The sequence below is a fragment of the Ziziphus jujuba genome, chromosome 1 (assembly GCF_031755915.1).
Source record: "Ziziphus jujuba cultivar Dongzao chromosome 1, ASM3175591v1".
NCBI classification, from domain to species: Eukaryota; Viridiplantae; Streptophyta; class Magnoliopsida; order Rosales; family Rhamnaceae; genus Ziziphus; species Ziziphus jujuba.
The window spans coordinates 14,196,501-14,216,469 of NC_083379.1; the positions used below are offsets into that span (position 1 = coordinate 14,196,501).

Below are 19,969 nucleotides of genomic sequence, written 5' to 3' on the forward strand. Positions count from 1 at the left end.
GAATAACGATTTCGACTGCCGGTGTCACATTTGAATTGATTGATGAAGGACGTAATAAAGAAAGAGAAGAAATAGATCGAAATGAGAGAAGAATTAGAAGAAAGGGAGATGAATAGACGAAATATTGTACAAATAACATGATCTAATATGTTGTATTTTAAAATTTTCTGTGAAGTGAGACTTGAGTTCTCCTATAAATTATTACCCAAAAAAAAAAAAAAAAAAAAGATATATTCTGTGAATCAATTTATTGCCTTTTGGAAGAAGAAGAGCAAAGCAAATTATCTTATCAAAAACCTTCAGGTAGAATCAGAGTTTCAAACCCCGAAAGAAATGCAAAAATATGTACTTGCTATTTTTCTTGCCTTCCTTTGGGTGATGTTCAACTTCTTGACGACCTTAGCTTTTAGTGAACAATGCAACATGCAGAACCTTTGTGAGATGAAAAATAATTGCACTTTTATACCCTTTAGTAGGGTTTTAATACTTTTAGGCCTAAAATTGAATTTGAGATTGTCGATTTTGTTAGTGTTGCAATGTGATCCAATTAGATTTTTTTTTTTTTTTTCTCTAACAAATAGTTAATTGTTCTGTTCCATGTCGTTTGCACTGTACTAAATGTATTACCCAAATAATAAATTATTAACTTAGAGGTACTAAAGTACATCTGACCTTCAAGTAACAAGTGGTGTAGAATGTGTTCAAGTTGAGTATTATTATTATTATTATTATTATTATTTATTGAAAATGGAGGGATTCGAAATGAAACTCTATTTGGGAAATAATGGACTTTATCTCTCGACTGTTTCTGAATGTACAAGCCAAAGGAGTTTTTAGAGCAACAAAATTGAACTCTAAAAAAAATAAATAAATAAACAAAAATGCTTAAATTTATGCATATAAATATTCATACGAATCAATAAACTTAAATGTCTTCAAGAGTAAATGCTTTAAATTCAAGACAGATTTAAAAATATCATCTAAATGATTATGATCACAGTCATGACCGATTACAAATATATGAAGTAACAAACAGTGATAAACAAATAAAGAAAACAATGAAAATTTATTATTTATATAGAATCTGATAATTTGAACAGCATACATATTTCTTCTGAGAAAATCTACAACAATCCTACTTTCAACTAGAAATAGAAAAAGATCCTTTATTACAAAATTATTTTGACAGAACTAGCACTTTGAACAAAGGCTCCCTATTGTCTATTAGTCACTGCTACATATTATTTTTATAATCTTCGAATTTCTTTCTAAAACTATTAATAAAAAAGAATCATATATTTTTTTATTATTATTTATAATCCTATTAAAATGTTAATTAATATCAAATAAAACAGCTAGTTAAGAAATAGATTTTTTTATCTTTTATTGTTTACATTTAAAAATATATATTTTTATTATTATAATATTATATAATTGATTGAAAGAGTATGAAATTTTTTATCTTTTATGAATGTATCCAAAAATATATAAAATCTATTATTATAAAATAATAATAAATATATATTATTATTTATTAATAATAAGTAACTATATATTTATTATTATAATATTATAAGTATAATTATCAAAGACGTGAATTGAACAGCAAGTTGATCAGTTGAATATTATATATCTAGAATGCAAATTGAAAGTACAAAATATATATTTTTGTTATTATAAGATTATATATTATAAATTATATTTACATATATATGGTTTTCTTAATTAAACGTATTTTAAATATTTTTACATTATATTGTTAATTAAGTTATAATAATAATAATAATAATAATAATAATAACAATAATAAATATAATTATATTATCTTATACGATTTTAATATAAACATATTAATTATTTGTAAGGAATTAAATAATATATTTAAATATAAATTTCATAGATAAAAAATATTATATAAATACATTTAAAAATTTTAAATTTCATAAAAAAATATTATATAAATATATTTAAATTTAAATTCTATAAATAAATAAAATTAAATAGGCATAAAAAGGATTTGTATGAAAAAAATTAGATCGATAAATATTTTTTAATTTGAATTTTATAATCAAATAGTATTTACATATAAGTGTCAAATTTTTAATTTTTAACAAATTTTTACTATATAAATTAAAAAAAAAAGTCAGATCTAAATATACTTAATAACAATAAAATTTTTATATAAATTTTCAAATATGACCGAACAATCTTACAGTGAATGCTCAAGGTCGAGATCCCAAGGTTCATTTTATTAACTAACTTAATGCTAGTTCATTAATAAAAATACAAAAATAAAATAAAATAAGGTATTTCACAGCAGAACGAAAGGAGAAGGTTTTTTTTTTTTTTTGGGGCATTCCCCCAGGAGCCCCCTACCCCCAAGACTCGAACCCACTCTGACAGTCTGGGCTGTGGTGCTCTGTGAGCCACCACTCGAGTCTGAAAGGACAACCCACTCTCACAGTCGGGGCTGAGTCTGAAAGAAGAACCCACTCTCACAGTCGGGGCTGGGTCTGAAAGAAGAACCCACTCTCACAACCCACTCTCACAGTCTGGGCTGAGTCTGAAAGGAGAACCCACTCTCACAGTCTGGGCTGTGGTGCCATCCGAGCAACCACTCGAGTCTGAAAGGAGAAGGCTTTTTTATGTAGAGTTTCCTGCGTCACGAATATTCATTGCAGTCGGACGAAATATTAGATGATGATACAGATGACTCTGAAATAAAGTTTGGCATTGGATTTGGCTGAGGAGTTTGATTTCCGAAACTCTGGGATACAACAGAGTGCAATTGTTGTGGGGCTTGAGGTGCTGGAGGTAGCCCAGGAGGCGGCCTTGGGATCTTCAAGACAGTTGGAAGAAACCTCGATGAAACCGATAAAATTGCAGCCACCTAAATAACAATTATGAAAATTTTAATCTTATCGTCTCTATTTGAAGATGAAATATTTCCAATCTGAGAAAAACATGATACAAGGAAACTGAAAAATATTTGCCACATTCTGTCGCAGAATTGTCACATTCTACTACTACTACTATTGTTTCTCATATCTTGAAAGCCATGCCATTGGCTTTACTCTAATAACTTAAGTCTACGCGCAGAGTAAAACTGTTAGGGACTTTAGACAATTCTCACCCAATTTACAAACAAACGACAAGCTTTAGACAATCAAAATATTTACGCCACAGAAGATATTTTAGAAACTACTTAACCACACACACACACACACACACACACACCCCAACAAAAAAAAAATATAATAATAATAATAATTATATGCATCAATCAATTCTTTAGGAAATAGTAAGGAAAGAATTAGAAAGTGGTTATTCCCTTGATTGTAGAAGAAAAAGCGAGTAAACAGCATGCCATGACAGTTGTATTTTGCAAATTTAATGCATATGAACTACAATCTAACAAGAAGAAAGAAAACAAAAAGGTCATGCCCACTCATTATAAGCGGTGTGCATCATATAGGATTTGTAACACCTCATGCAAATTCATTCCTTAGGAAGAGAGAGAGAGAGAGAGAGAGAGAGAATCTTTACTCACAGTGCCATTACGGAACTCTCCATCAAGATTCCTATTTCATTTAAAGATAACGTCAATAAACAAAATGGTTAACTTGAGATGAGAAAACTTTACCAAACGTAAAATAGTTAAAAAAGACTCTGAAGGCCATATTTACCTCAATTGAAGCATTAACTCACTAAAACCAAGAACGATCATCGCCACAATAGCCCACATAGGTGGCACCCAGTTGTTTTTCCGTCTACAAGCCTTCTGAGATATATATATATATATATATATATAAAATAAAAAATAAAAAAAATGGTCTAATAGAAAAAGATGGACAAGCATGGCACAAGAAGATCCAATGACAACCTGGTACAGAAGATAAATTAAAGCAAAAAAAAGAGAGTTGCACACATCATAAAACCGCACTCAGGTTTTCATGCATTTTTTTACCAAATATCTTCTTCAAATAACGTTGGATGCAAATTGGATTGTACCCAAGATTAAGTGAATGTCATGTTATGGCTAGTAGGACTGAAAATGCAGGCAGTTTTGGGCTCCTCTAAGAGGTGGCAATTGTTAAATTAGAATTTTCAGATTGCTAGGCATACGTAATTAGGATTTCAAAGTTACAGCTTTGAGATTCTGGCTTGGTTAAATGATACTTGAATAATTCTAAAGTCGATAGAAGTGAAAAAATAAATAAAGAAATAAAATAAACAAAGCAACTGGGAAATTAGGAAAGAAGAAGAAGATGATGAATCTATGGGCAGAGCACCCAAACTAGATGCAGAAATAAGTTGAAAATTTGGGAAGATTATCAAATCAAATATAGGTAAGCAACATAAGAGCACAATTTCATTAGTAATGATACTTCAACCATAAACTCAACTGTAAACAAAACCAAACCAAAAAAACAAAAGAAGACATAACTGAATAAAACAGGACAACAATAGAACAAAGAACCACCATATGACACTTTAACCTAGGTGCTTAGTTTTTGTAACATGTATTCATTTCAAAATAGTTTTCTCAAAATCACTTCCAAATCAAATGAACCATAAATTTTTACACAACACTGTAAGTTAATAATTGTAAAAGCAGTTAAGCTAGTTGTGCAAATTGCAAGATTGATTATAATACAAGAAAGGAATAGAGTTTTACCTGATATGAAAGTGCTCGAGTGACATTATTTTCAGTCTCTGCTTTAAACTGCTTCCACAAAGACTTGCACCGTACAGGAGTGAGTAGTGTATCCTTTGAAGGAACCTAATTGCAGTTGATAGTTATGAGATATGAGTTTGATAATAAAACAATAAAACATTATGAGAAACCAACAATGCCCCGGCGAAGTACCTCTTCCCAGGTGGTTGAAGCAAGAGGAGCAGTAGTTCCATCCATCAGAGAAGAAAAAAGTATTTTTTCAATCTTATCTGGTTTCTCATCCAATCGAATGGCAGCAATAACGGATAAAAGCTTCAGAGACTGCAATTTTGAATAAAAGGCACTCAAATTATTTTCAAGCAAAAGGTAGATAACATGAAACTTTCATTTCATCCTTTAAATATCTAGCCAACTACCGCTGAACGAGCCTCCTTTGTGATAGTTTTAATGTCTTCTTTCCCAGCAGTCCAAACCCTAGGTATTGAATCACAGCCATAATTGAAGACCATTGAGAACCTGATAAAATATCAATAATCATAAGCAGTTGAAATGTCAAAACATAAAATATATATATATATATATATATAATAATTATAATCAAGAGATCCATCAGTTATTGACCTATTCTTCATGCGGATTAAAACTTTTCCAGCTTCTTCTCTTGCTTTTCTCTCCACAACGTTTCTTGCATAGTCCCTTATCTTTTGCTCCATTGCTGTAATGTCTGCTTTATCCAACTCAAAACCAGCCACAGCAGATAAGAACTCCAACAATGCAGCTTCAGTTTCACGTTTAAGAAGCTTTCTTATTGAAGTCCATGTGTCCCTTTCACCAGATTCAAGGAGGGACTCTAGAGGTTCAGTCAGTGCAGTAGAGAGTTGCCTCTGCAAGTCAAAATTGTTGCCTTATTTGAGTTGTTTCAGATAGCTATTACTTTTATGTTTAAGCCATCAGAGAAAAGGAGAAGATACAGTTTTGCAATTAGTATTTTGGATATTTAATGGTATAAGATTGATAGTTACATTTATTCAGCAGAAAAATTTTAAAATAAAAGTCAGGACAATCTCATTAAAGTTAAAAACCTCACATGCTTTCTTTGGCCCAAAAGCTCTTTTAAAGGCACAAAACTCTTAAAATAAATCACCAAAAACTCCTAGGAACAGCTTTGATTCTTGAAAGCCATTCCACCCAGAAACTTATGGTCACAACATTGTTATTTATTAACACAATATTACCTCATAGTTGACAATCAGGTCCGACAACTTCGCACTACAAAATGATGATGCATGTGCATCAATATCACGTTGAAGTTTTTCCTTAATTTTTGAGGCATCCCAACCAGCCAGTTGTACGAAAGCATCTGGAAGGAAAGAGAATAGCTCAACGAGTGAAGATGAACATTTGATATACGACAAAACAGTAATATAGGGAAATATAGTGTGACTTCAAGTAAAGAGCCACAAAAAAAAAAAAAAAAAAAAAAGGTATACTACGTTATGGTAACTAATTATCAGGAATGCTTTTCTTACAAAACAAATAATACCAGATTCTGTGAAAACCAAAACTTAATATTATTCACAAACGGAAATTTCAGAATCCTGTGGTACTAATATTTACAAATTAATTTATTCTAACAATAAATAATATGTAAGAAAGAACCGCAACTTTGAGATGAAGAATATAATAAACATATAATAGCACAAAAACCTTTCAAACTTGTTTAAATGACATGCAGTTACATTACAGATGCAGACAAACTTTATGTAAATAGCAGGAAATGATGACTTCTTTTTAATATATATATATATATATATGTAGGGCGTGTCTATGGTGCAGTCCGTCGGCATGTGGACCCGCACTAAAAAGCGTCGGCTTTTGCTGTGTCTGTGTAACACCAAAACTGATGCATCAGCTTTGGTGTTACACAGATACAGCAAAAGCCGATGCTTTTTCTTAAAAGTGTCGGCTTTGATGCGGGTCCGCATGCAAGCGGACCGCATCATAGCATTACCCTATATATATATATATATACACAATAATTATCTTATCCAAGATCCCTGATTTAGTTAAATAAAGCATGTGCTTAGCCGTTGGATGCATTGACAATTTACATCTAAAAACCTAGATGTGGCAACCTTTAGCATTTGCCACATAAACATTCCTCATTAATAAAATCACAGATTACCTGAATAGACAAAAATCATGTATATATACATATATGATGCAAGATTAAAATTGAAAAAATACAACTTTGGAAAAAGGATGAAACTGAATAACTTGTATTCTGTAGAAATTGTTCTTTATTAGGCAGCAACTAGAACCAAAACACTGACAATGCCTTTTTCACTTCAAGATTAGAAATCAATAACAATAATTTCCAATAATGAACAAAAGGATTTCATTATAACAATAACAAAGGACAAGAAGCCCATCCTAACATATCTTGTAAGAATAGAACAAAGCTCAAAAACAATTAAGATTTACATATAAATCAAACCAACCAACCCACAACCCCAAAAAGATATAGATATTGAAGATTGCAACATAACTAAATAAATGATCCCTTACAAAGAAGCTCAAGCCCTTCCTCTTCTTCCAAAATTTAATAACACTATTTTTTCTCAGTATTACTCTTCAGACTCCCTGTTGAACCATGTTAGGAAGGTGTTTACTTTTCTTATAGCTGTTCTCTACTCCTTTGTGGTTAGATTACTTATAGTTGTGGTGGGAATGATATTATGCATGTATTTCTGCATGCAGGTTATTACCCACTACCCATTACCATCCTATACCCGGAACTAACCAAAAGTTCCTAGAAACAGTGATCCATAGAGAATAAGAAGAGAAATAGCCTATATGATATGGTTCAAACGATTGTCCAAAAAGAGGTTTAACCAATTTAAGGCACAAGGAATTGTTGAAAGGAAAATGATGTCCATGTGAAGCAGCATAACAAATACAAGTTGATTGCCAAAGATAGGATGAATGGTAGTATCATCTCAAACAGTATTACCTGCACATCCTTGGTCAAACTCAAGGATGCAATACTCCTTACATGCTCGAACCAATGCAGCAAATCCTTCTCCTTCTTCCAACCAGTTCTCCACTCCAGTTTTAAAATTTTCAAGTGCTTTAGAGTGTAGATGCCCCACCATGGTAATATACGCAGGGTGAAGAAACTGGAAAGTCCAAAGAAAACAAAGACTTGAGCAAACAGCATACATAATAATATAAAATTTAATAGAACTACTTAGTCTATGAATCCATCTAAGCATATCTATTTCCTAACAGAAAAAACGTAAGATGAAGACCCTGGTTTGAAAGGAAGTTCAATGACAGAGCTCTTCAAATCGAAATAAGGTCTCCTTTGGTTGGGCAGCAAAATGCAAAGATCTTTTGACAATGACCTAATACTACATGCCAATTTTATGTGAAACAATATTCAACATTGACATGGATATCATCTACATTGTATTGAAAATGCATGATGCTTATATTATATGCATTTGCAACACTTCTCAAAAGATTTGATATGCATATATTTCGTTCAAGTTCTTAATGAATTCTGTTCCTCAAAAACTCTATTTTTAGGTTCTAGAATTAAATACAATAGATCTTCTAAACTGAAGAAAGCTTAACACTATGTTATTAAATATTAAATTGTACCTGTTAAAGCTTAACATTATGTTATTAAATATTAAATTGTAGCTGTTGAATTTATGTATGTACTGCATTAACTAATAAGGACTAATCAAGGCCCAAAAGACTCTCCATCATTGTCATGTTTCAAATAAAGACTTGGGAAGTGGAATCCATCTTTGCACCTTACATAGTTCATTAACAAATTTGAGAGAGAGAGAGAGAGAGAGAGAAAGAAAGAAATAAAGGGGCGATCCTAGTGTTGGCAGACACATCAGGGCCATGTTCGTTCCTAAAAGATAATTTTAAAGAGAAAAGACTGAGAGAGCATATTAGAGTCAGAGGTGCAAGTGAGAAAGAGGCTGCTCATGAGCCCACATTCCACACATGAACAGACATAGACACAAACAGAGACACATAACAAAATAGACACATAACAAAATATGGTTTAATGAAATAAGATATGGAAAAGACACACAAACACTATATATATGTTTTAACAAGATAAAATTGAGCAGAAACACATCCTTACATCTAATGCTTTTGACTCTAATTGCTTTCGTTTCACATTTCTCACACCTTCATCAAAGTAGATTGTTTCGCTGTCATACCTATTTCAGGAAACAAAAAACGCCATAAGCAAGAAATGTTATGAGGAGACTATTCAATAGAGTGCATACAAACATACGCCATTTTATGACACCTGCTCAAGATGGTCCAAAAGTATAAACCATATAAATTCACACCAGCTCCAAACAACAACAACAAAATTCTGACCCAAACGCACATGTGACACATCCACCACTCGTAGTCTCCCCCCCTCTTCTTCATAGAGTTGCTCCCCCAACTTTAAACCCTAGATAACCCTTAGGCATGATTATGAACCATAATAACGGTAAGGACCATCCATCTGGAACACCTATATTACATATGCTCCAAAGAAATGAGTCCAATAATGTACATCAAGCTAACATAGTAGTTTAACACTACCTCCCACATGTAAGCCTGTCCAATTATTAGACAGAAATCGAGCCTTACATATTCAAATGGTAAATTAATAAAAATAAGGGTTAGTAGGATTTTAAAATAACCTCAGATAGATAACTAGGGTTTGTTACCATGATAAGTTATTATTGTTCCTAAAAGCTTGAGACGTTAAAAATTGGCCAACTATGTATATCAAGCAAACATGGCAGTCAAACAAAGATATTGGAGTGTAAAATAAAAGAACAAAAAAAAACAAACTTCAAAAGTTGAATGTTTGACAGATACAATAGAACTTACTCAGAAAGGTATCTTTCTAAGATTGAGCTCAGCTTCTTCCCAAAACCTGGTATAGGACCGCTTTCTACAGCTTTCTCCAAAGCCAACCAACCCTATATCATGTCCATAAAAAATAACCAATAAAAAATTTTTCAATCACTCCAGAAGGATAGAAGGAACAGACAATTGATGAATTCAATATACCTCATCAAGGGTCAACTGGGCAAGTTTTTCCCCAGCAATTTCTTCACAACGAAAAGTGGCAACCATAACCTAACAAAAAGAAAATCATTTTATGCATAATGTAAACCATAATTTTTTTTCAAAAAAATGAAAACAAAAAATAACTGAACCTTGTGAGCAGGAAGATCCAGGTCTTTATTTTCTTTAATATCTTTCCATATCTGCTGTGCACTGAAAGAAAACCCTGAGGCAGAGACAACACCCCGCCTATCACCAGCAAGCCCTCCAGGAGAAATAGAATGCATAAATCGTTGTCTAAGCTGAGCAACCTATATGAGACAGCAAATTATAAAGAAAGTATCTAAGCAACCTATATGAGACAGCAAATTATAAAGAAAGTATCTAAGTATCACAGTAAACTTCCACATAGTGAAAGTTCACACTTAAATGGAGTTTCCTGGAATTAAAGTTTCATTTTCAATTTTTTTTTTCCCCCAAATAAAACGCCTTCATTCATAATCAGACTTTCAGCAGGACAGAAACCAACAATTCAAGAAGTTGAAACCAACAAAATAAAAGATAATGATGAGCAATATAAACTGTAAGACATAGCAAGTGGCATCTCAAATTATGGGCCACCTCCTCCTTAAACTTCTCCTCCTTCTCTTCATAACTGGACAAAGCTACGACCTCAACCTTCAAGTAAAAATATTCTCCATTAGAGTCAAGTATAACCAATTGAAATACAAGAACAGCTCAAGATACACACACACACACACACATACATATATATATAGAGAGAGAGAGTTTCACATTAAAAAATTCACTTAGGTGGGTATTTTCATGGCCATGGGGCTTAGGAACTGCATGCCATATCTGCAAAAATTGTAGTCAATGAGAAAACCTGAAAAAAGACATAAAACAATATAGAACTGAATTGAGAATAAATTACCTTTTGGATATCTTCCCTCAATATGGGCTCAAGAAATTCAAATGGAGTCTACATGGAATGACACGAACAAGCAATTAATGTGGAACAGGAAGTTGCATATTCAAAAGGCATAATATTTGCATACAACCTGCTAATAAGATCAGTTAAGACATCCAAACCTTTGTTTTGTCACGTATAACAAACAACAGAGTCGTTTTGCGGGGGCTGAACAAACGCATCATGACCTTCCAACAAATAGAAACCAGAGTGTTATAAACCTATTCAGTAATGATGATTTGAGATGAAAAGCATTGTTTAGAGCACCTGAAAAACTGTTTTCAGTAGAGGTTTATTTGCAGCCTGCTCCCTGCCAATATCATGGCACCACCTGTATATAATGTTCAATTTAAGATTTATATTTATATTAACCCCAGTATAAAGATCCATATATATGTATGTGTGACATGAATTTTTAATGAGAACTTATACACTTTGAACTTCATTTATACATTAGCACATCAGATGTGAGGACATCTGAACTAAAATTTCATCACTGAAAAATACTCTCTAGTTCATTCAAGAAAAATTTCATTCAGAAGTTGTTATGTAAGGTCTAGGCTCATATTGAGGCATGCTTGACAGCTTCCCAGCATTAGCCAGATCAAAGAGACCCCTAACACCAACTACTTGAAGATAACATTAAATTTACGAAGCACAAAAGCATATGAGAAATCAATGCTTAACAAACAAGCTTACATGTTATTCAACTTACCCGTCCAACATTTAGAACTGCTAAGGGAAAATAAGGCACTTCATATTAAATTTATCAAGGACAAACCTAAACTTGAAAGTGGAAGAACATACGGTCGTGGGTGGTGAGGTCTTTTGAAATACTAAAGTTGATAACTAATGACATTTAGTGAAGAATGTGAAAAAGTCATAAAAAAGTTTTCAAGTTTTTTAAAAGGGGGTTATTTTACAATTTGTCTGTTAATGTTGGTTAGTAGATGAAATTTCCCAAGAAATAATGCTTAACCAAGAGCATACATGTTAATCAGAACGATGTCTGAGATCGCCAAGGCAAACAGGGCACTTTGTTTCTCGAACGTGGTATCATCCTGGAAAGGAATAAAATTACAAAAGTAAGCATTAGCATTGACAAATTCTTTTCAGCTACAGTAAGGTATAGCTCCACTTAATATAAACAATATATATATATAAAACAAAAAAAATATAAAAAAAATAAGTGTTCACGTGAAAGGTTCCTGTCAATGTGCACATACATCACATACAGCATCTCCCAAAATGATCAAAAGCACTACTTCTACTATGATGGAAGTGAAAATACAAAGCAGTGTATTACCTTTGTGGGAAGGAAAGAGTATAACATCAAACATGTTATGAATATTATAAAATCCTAGAAGAAAAATTATATTAGCATATAGAGCTCAAAGCATATAACTAGAAAATCAAAGAAAGTGTTTTGAAGAAAGAAGGGAACAATGCATATAAAGAAGAAGAGAAAGGTAACAAAAGGCAAGAGCACAAAATTCTTGCCGTGGAACCTCAAGAACTCATCAATGTGTCACTTGTGTATAATTTCTTCCTTGTTCTAGTTGTTTTGAAGAAAACCAGAATGAAGGCCTTGTAGACCTTATAGAACAGCTTTAGACTTTTTTCTAATCAATATGACCTACTATATAATACAAAAACTATAATTCAAACACCAACAAACACAGCGAAGCTCTATTTTCACATTGCTAGCTCCACCTCCCACATTACATTTTTCATAACAAAATTGATAACTTTTTACAGAAAAAACAATTTACCTCTCCTCTTTCCCCGCTATCAGTACCCTCCAAATCCAAGGCAATGGTGCAAGGTTCAATGCCAATACACTTGGCAATCCAAATGCCCTTAGTTGTTTGACTCCTGCAATAAATACCAATACCACATAGTAAACTTACAAGAAACTCATAAAACACATCTTGTTTCCAAATGCCATAACTGGTTAAGGTCTCAAAATCCCTGCCTTCCCCTGTACGCATCCATCTCCCTGAAATTTGTTTCGAACAGATGATTCAACAACGTGCTTTTACCTGTGTAAAAAAATAATAACAACAATAAAAGAAATTAATTTTAATAAATAAACAAGGAACCTTTTTTTTTTTTTTAAATTTTTTTAAATTTTTTTAATTTATAAATAAACTGTTATAAACTTCCCGATTCTAACAGCTTCTAACCCATTAGCAATCATTCTCAATGATAAATCTTTACAAACCGAACTCGTTATTGAAGACTTTGCCAGTTCAAAAGCAAGAAAGGGGGAAAAAAATAAAAAAGAAAAAATAAATCTGGAAAATGAATAGGGTTACTGATTAGTATAAAAAATTACCGCTGCTTTGAGGACCCACGATGGCAACGACGGCATAGGAGAGTCCGTAGTCAGCCAAGTTCACTTTTTTGATCAAACATTCGAGCCCATCACGGTTGAATTGGCCGTCGCCGTAGATGAGTTGCGTAGCAAAGCAATCTTCTTCCATGGCTTCCGAAAACCCCACAAGTTCGAATACTCTTAGCTGAGCTTCCTTCTCTCTACTTCAGTTTTTTGTATCTATAGAAGCACTGTATGTCTATATATATAGTCTATAGAGAGAGAGAGAGGAGTGGGACAAAGAGAAATGAATTTGCGAGAGAGCAACGAAAGAGGTTCCTTGACATTCAAGCGAGTTGTTAGCCCATTTTGTCCGTGCTTACGTGTCTCGAAACAACCAATAGCGGAAGAATAAAAATAAAAAATAAAAAATAAAAGCTCTGTGTTTGGTAGGGTGCAAAGTACTTTTAAGGAAACAGAGTTATGACTGTGAAAAGACAGTTTAAAATCCACCGCCTTTTCGCTAACGAGGGGTGCTAGCGATACGCTCTTCAAACACTCGCATAGGCACTCTTCGTTTTATTCAGTGACATGTGTATTACAGTTTTTGGGAATATAAGATAACGACAATTACCATGTCTTTTGAATTTGATAACGAAATTGCCATTTTTGTTACCCATTTGTTGAGCAGTATTTAATCCACAACATGATCTTTAAAGCAATTTTTAATTTTAATTTTTCTTGAAACCCATTCTTTTTCGGGACGTGTAATATGAATTTCCTTTCTTTTCTTTTTTTTTCAAATTTTTTTAATCAAACTCAAGGGTTAAACAACTTAAAAAGAATGGATGGAATCAAATTTCTTTTTACAATAATTTTTCTTTAATATTTCTTATACATATTTTAATTGTCATTTAAATTAGAATTTTTCCTTCTTAAATTATTTTTTTCCTTTTACTTTTATTTTTGATTAATTTCTCCAATTTCATTATCCACATAGTCTTCAATTAAAAGTAACCTACATAAATTGATTAGAAAAATAACAAAACTGTTAAAAATAAGATAATAATTGACAAAAGAAATATTTAGATAATAGTTCTATAACAATATATATGGTAGGTTTAGATAAAAACTATCGTATTAACAAAAAATTATATAGATGGTTTCAACTAGAAAATTTTTAAATTTAATATTTGATCATAAATGAGGATTTGTTAGCTATAATGTTAAACCAAAATAAAATAACATTATATCTTTATAAAATATTAACAAAGATGATGGTGATATATATATATATATATATATATATTTGGATTTTGGTTTATTAGCTCTTATAATCTTTAAACTATTCTATCATAGTTGTACTTTGGCTCATGATTTTTTTACTTGATCTTTAAAAATTAGTTTTTGATGTATACTTGGTTTTCAAACTATTTGTAGTTTGATATTTAACAATTTTGAAATATGCAATGCATTTTTTATAATAAAAAAATAATGAAATTACAAAATAAAACAACATCACAAGAGCACGTTTAGTATATGCATCAAGTGTACAGTATTATTTAAAAGCAGATAAAATGTATATAAAAAATTATTTAATAACCAAAATGTCAAAACATATATATTTTATACAAAACTTTAAATAGGAAATAGTTAATGAATTAACAGAATTGATAACTTTTTCTTAAACTTCAAAAGATATTTAATAATTGATCTAACAACACTTAAATAGTAAAAACATTTACATAACTCTGAGAAATAACAACATTTATGAAACTTTTAGTACATATTATGTTGATTGTAAAATTAGAAAAATAAAAAAAATACACTCAAGTAAAACAAAGATAAAAAAAAAAAAGGAAAAAAATAATTTATGAGGGCACAATTTTAATTTGACTGACATAATTAAAATATGTATAAAAATATATACTTTTTAAAAAATATTAAATTTACCCATAATATCGAGTATCAAATATTGCGAAATATTATTTTTTTTCTTAATCTTAAATACGAAACTTTTGTGTTATTTTATTATTTTTATAGAATGTGTTTAACTTTAAAGAAAAGAAAAAACAGAAGCCATATAAAATGAGAGTTGGCAGGACGAGTGGTTTTAAAATAAGAAAAAATAAATAAACCTTAAAACTACACTTGCAAAAGTACTACTTTTTTCCTAAAAGTAGGAGTGGGCAAAAACCGACCTGACCCGACAAAACCGACCAAACCGAAGAATTTGGGTCGGTTTGGGTTGGTTTTTATTGTTTAGTCGGTTTGGGTCGGGTTATACATATAAAAATGTTAGATTTTCGGTTTGGGTTACGGGTTGGAAGGAATTTTAACCCACCCAACCTGAACCGAACCGTTTCATACCCAAAGAGCCATTTTGCAAAAATTATTTTCATTAAATTATTTCTATGAAATTTTGTAAGCCATTGATCTCTCACCATCTAATTACCACCGTTGGATTTCAAGATGAAAACACAATACACAACAGTGACAGCACTCAACAGTCAACACAATCTTAGATTCTCACAAAACGAAATTGAAGCCCTAGCATTCGCGTCGCCAGTCGCCACTCGCAGGCAGCATCCTCCGGCCAGCCACCACCCGATTGAACTCCCAAGCAACGCCACCACTTGAACAACCGCCGGCACCGGACCCAGTCCACTCGTCGCCCTCTCGCCAATCGCCATTCGCCACCACTCGTCGCCCTCCCAAGTCCCAAGCTCTGCAGGTAAAAATCATTATATTTCTTATTATTATTATAGTGATTATTGATTGATTGAAATTGAAAGGAAATCTTTCATAATTTTATTTTATTTCGAGTTAGCAACTTCTATTTTATTTTTTTTTCGTTCCTTTCTTCTTCCCTTCGGATTGGAAAATTAAATAGATCTTTGCATCTCACAATTCATGCTAAGGAGGCAATTCATAAAATCTTTTGTCCCAGTTAAAACTTAAAACTTGGTCTACACGATTTCACACATGGTCCCAGTTAAAAATCATGCTAAGGATCTTGTTTTTCTTTCATGATTTTAGCTTTTTGTGAATTAGCTATTTCAAGTCTGACTTCCCACTTTAAGTTTAAAATGCATGGACGTTCACCTACATCAGCAGGACAAATAATTTAGCTTCCAGAAGAAACGAACAAACTGAATGGTCAGGTACCTTGAAAAAAAATCAATTTAGCTTCTAAGAACTTTCTTGTCCAACCAAGGAGAAATTGCAAGTTACAAGCCATGGAGATTTTAAATATTAACGGGGGAAGAACCATGTGTAAAAAAATGGAAGTTATATTTATGTTACCATTAGGAGAGATGAATCTATCTCACACGCACACGCACACACACTCACATTTATATCCTTCTTTGAAAGGGTTATCGGAGTGTTTAAAAAATTTGTCCTTCTATGTCCAGTTATTAAGAACATCATATTTGCTTAAGTTTATAATCATGTAAATCTGGTTGGTTTCTTTCACATTGATGCTCGTAATTGACCGAAGATAACAAATTTTTGTGGTTATATATGTGTTTTTCGAGTATGATTCTAAAGCTTAAAATTTCTTGCAAATGTTAAATATATGTTATTGATCTGCTGGGATGCTAGGGTGCATTGCCAAGAAAATGGTGAAGAAAGCTTAGAAACAGAAATAGTTTATTCCCTTAAATGCCACATATCACACGAAGTGAACCATTTGCATGAAGGTCTAAAGCATGTAAGTGCAATCATATCTGTGAAATTCTTCTTTTGTCTGATAATATGACCTATATGAATAACTTTTTGTGTTATTTCTATTTGCAGATTGAGTTGGTCTTGCTAATACCTTTAACTTTGTCTATATTGATTTATGCCCCAAATAATTGTTATGTAGGGTTTAAAATCAGAGTTGGAGAAGAATTCTCCTTCTTTGGGGCGTAGTGCAATTTACTTGAAGGAGGCTCGTATCACTGGCCTGCCAAGGTACACATGGCTCTTCCCCCGTTAATATTTAAAATCTCCATGGCTTGTAACTTGCAATTTCTCCTTGGTTGGACAAGAAAGTTCTTAGAAGCTAAATTGATTTTTTTTCAAGGTACCTGACCGTTAGTTGTGTATGACAAATTTTATTAAATTCAACTGTTGAAAATGCATAATAGGATTAAAGTGACAAAAAACTATAGTTCAGGGGGCAATATGATACTTTTTGTAGTTTGAGGGTTAGAATGGAAAATGGGTAATAGTTTAGAGGGGCTAAGTGTATTTAACCCTGTTTTTAACTGCCTAAGTATTTGGTGCTGGAATGCTTAGGAATGTTCCATTATTTAATAAAGTACTTAGGACCATGTTTTTGCTTACTTTGAAAACCATTTAGACTGGTGGTTTTTGAATTTTGAATGGTGTTTACTAGGAAGCAGTAACGAAGATTCTTTTTTATTAATATTAAAAGGATTAGCATCTTCCACCTGTAGTCTTTTAGCTAGTTCCTCTTATGTTTACATATATCAATAATTATCAATTGGTGGCATTTACCAGGAAAGCATATACAACTTTTTAAATGTTGTATTTATACTATCTTTCAAATTAAGCAAAAAATATACATTAACCTGTAATGAAGCCTTTTTAAAGCTGACAAAAGGATGCTGGGGGTATTAATTATAACAGTTAAAAGGACATTTATCGCATTTGTAGACAGTGTACATTTGAACAACTCTGAATTCTCTCTATTGATTGCCAGAATTTGCCAGAATTTGCAACAGCAACAGCTGTATGAGGTCCATCATTGCAGTATTTTTTTTCCCTGTTTTGTAGATAAAATCAAACAGCCTATCGTGACTTGCATAAATCGAATAGCATTCATTTTCTTCGTTTAATTCCAAGATCACAAACAATTGGGTAAGAATTTTTTTTATTATTATTATTTGTAATTTTATTTTTATTATCTATTTTAGAGTTTTTAGAATTTTTTAGTAATATTTACAACTTCTTTTAGCTTACTAATTAATCTAATATCATATTTTAATTTGTTTAGGAGCATCTTGGGTTACAAAACAAAGTTTACCTCCACCTAATTGATATATGATTACTTGGTAAGTTTGTTGTTAATTCCAAATCATCAATTATCTTTTAAGTTAGATAATATTTTAGTAATACACTTAATGTTTATTGATTGCTAATTCTTTACATTTAATGCTTAATGTTTAATGTTTATTTATAATTTTAATGTTTGTTGAAGGATGAATGGAATTTGGTTTATTGAGGTAGTGAGCTTGTGGTTGCTGCTGGTGGCTTTTCATGCAATGGAGAATGTGGAAGAAAACAATATTTAAACTAATTTTTATTTTTATGGATTATTAGTTTATTTAATTATAAGTTTATTTTAAAATTTTAGATTTCAAATATGGGTTGTATTTTATTTTGTAGCTAATAATGGTTGTAGACTTGTTATATACTTGATTTGTTGATGTATGGTTTATAATTGGGTGGTGGTAGTTGTAGATTTGTATTATAGTTGTATGATTATGTGTTGTATTATTTAATATGTTTGATGCTTAATAATTAACTTATTTGGTATTTTTGTTTAGGTGGATGGATGTATGTTAAAATTATTTAATTTAAAGAATAATTTGAAAAGAATATCTAATTTAAAATATAGATTGATGATTAAAAAGGTCTAAAAATTTTTTTATACAATTTTGGTCCAAAAAATACCAAATTCGAAATATATATATATATACAATTTGGACCGAGGCCCAACACGAAACCCAGACCGGCCCAACCCGCAAACCCAACCCAAACCGATCAAGTATGGTCGGTTCGGTTCGGTTCGGTTTTTATATTGGGTTCGGTTCGATTCGGTTATGTAACCAACCCAAACCGAATTGGTCGGTTAGGTTTAAAAAAACTCCAAAAACCGAATCAATCCGCACCGAGCCCATCCCTACCTAAAAGTTTAGAAAATGGCAATTTCGTTATTATATCAAAAGGCATAGGTAGTTGATTCTGTTATGGAGGTCCTGACGTCCACGGAAGCTGGAAGACACATGTCACCTTATATCCTCTGCCAAATGTCAAATTTTTTGCTCGTCCATTTCTAAAGCAAAGATCGTCTCCAAATTTTTAAAAGAATTAGTTTTTTATAAATTAATTTGTTATGAATTATTTTCAAGTATTTGATTTGTATTAAGATATCTAATATTTATAAATAATTAATTAATTTATATTTTTTAACAATTAAGGATAAAATTATTTTTTCAAAAAATGTATACAATTAGTTTTTAAAAAAATTTAAAATGAAATCTTTTTAAAGAATTTATTTTCTACCTTATTTTTTTAAGTTGTAAGATTTAGTTTCCTCTTTATTCATAGTATCTTTTTTTTTTTTTTTAAAGAAAAAATCATTCAAACAAAGGAAAGTCTCAATTTCCCAAAAAATTTCAAATTTCTATTAATTTTGACATTTTTCAAAAGAAGTTAAAAGATGTTTTAAATTTCATTTGTTTGTATGTCCATCGAAAAACATACCAAAGTGAAATTATGATATGGTTTAGAGTTATGAGTATTTAAATTTGAGCAAAAATATACATAGTTATATAAGAAAATATTATAAAAAATGTAAAAACACTTGCATGTAAAAGAAATTATATGAAATTTAAATTTGTCATATAGAATCTTTAAAAAACAATGAACAAATGATCAACGTTTCGAAAAAAAAAATGGTGTTAATACAAATTTTTAGAAAAATCTATATATATATATATATATATACAGATTTAAAAAGTATTTTATAATTTTTTTCTTAAAAAAATTGTTACGGGAATTAAATGGACCTACAAGAAAAAATGTACAATGCCGACAAACTTTTTTAAGAAAGCATATATATATATATATATATAATCTAAAATTTTCATATAGAATCTTAAAA

General features: G+C 31.2%; 1 protein-coding gene across 7 annotated transcripts; it reads right to left on the reverse strand.

The window, feature by feature from the left end:
- Positions 1 to 2,150: 2,150 nt before the first annotated feature.
- LOC107418835 (protein ROOT HAIR DEFECTIVE 3 homolog 2) lies at positions 2,151 to 13,392 on the reverse strand. Of its 7 annotated transcripts, none has more exons than XM_060815740.1 (22): positions 13,090 to 13,390; positions 12,727 to 12,793; positions 12,524 to 12,626; positions 11,742 to 11,812; positions 11,019 to 11,082; positions 10,874 to 10,939; positions 10,716 to 10,763; positions 10,577 to 10,639; positions 10,364 to 10,459; positions 9,934 to 10,092; positions 9,785 to 9,853; positions 9,602 to 9,693; positions 8,850 to 8,928; positions 7,692 to 7,857; positions 5,914 to 6,038; positions 5,300 to 5,562; positions 5,095 to 5,194; positions 4,871 to 4,999; positions 4,679 to 4,783; positions 3,687 to 3,778; positions 3,551 to 3,581; positions 2,151 to 2,890 (listed from the first exon to the last, which is right to left on the reverse strand). In XM_060815740.1, the coding sequence occupies exons 1-22, from the start codon at positions 13,235 to 13,237 to the stop codon at positions 2,663 to 2,665; spliced, it is 2,364 nt and encodes a 787-aa protein (XP_060671723.1). In that variant the 5' UTR covers positions 13,238 to 13,390; the 3' UTR covers positions 2,151 to 2,662. The 7 variants fall into 7 exon arrangements, with proteins under 7 accessions (XP_060671723.1, XP_060671724.1, XP_060671717.1 ...); XM_060815741.1 differs by having other exon boundaries at positions 3,687 to 3,781; positions 10,364 to 10,458; positions 10,612 to 10,639; positions 13,090 to 13,388; XM_060815734.1 differs by having other exon boundaries at positions 3,687 to 3,781; positions 13,090 to 13,388.
- Between the last annotated feature and the right edge of the window lie 6,577 nt (positions 13,393 to 19,969).

What these genes read in the sequence shown, in the direction of transcription:
- LOC107418835 (XM_060815734.1), bottom strand. Translation starts at nt 13,237, where the DNA reads ATGGAAGAAGATTGCTTTGCTACGCAACTCATCTACGGCGACGGCCAA. An exon ending in TGGATCTTCCTGCTCACAAG is followed by an intron (nt 9,854 to 9,933) that starts GTTCAGTTATTT and finishes TCTTTTTGTTAG; the next exon opens with GTTATGGTTGCCACTTTTCG. An exon ending in TTAATCCGCATGAAGAATAG is followed by an intron (nt 5,195 to 5,299) that starts GTCAATAACTGA and finishes ATATTTTATCAG; the next exon opens with GTTCTCAATGGTCTTCAATT.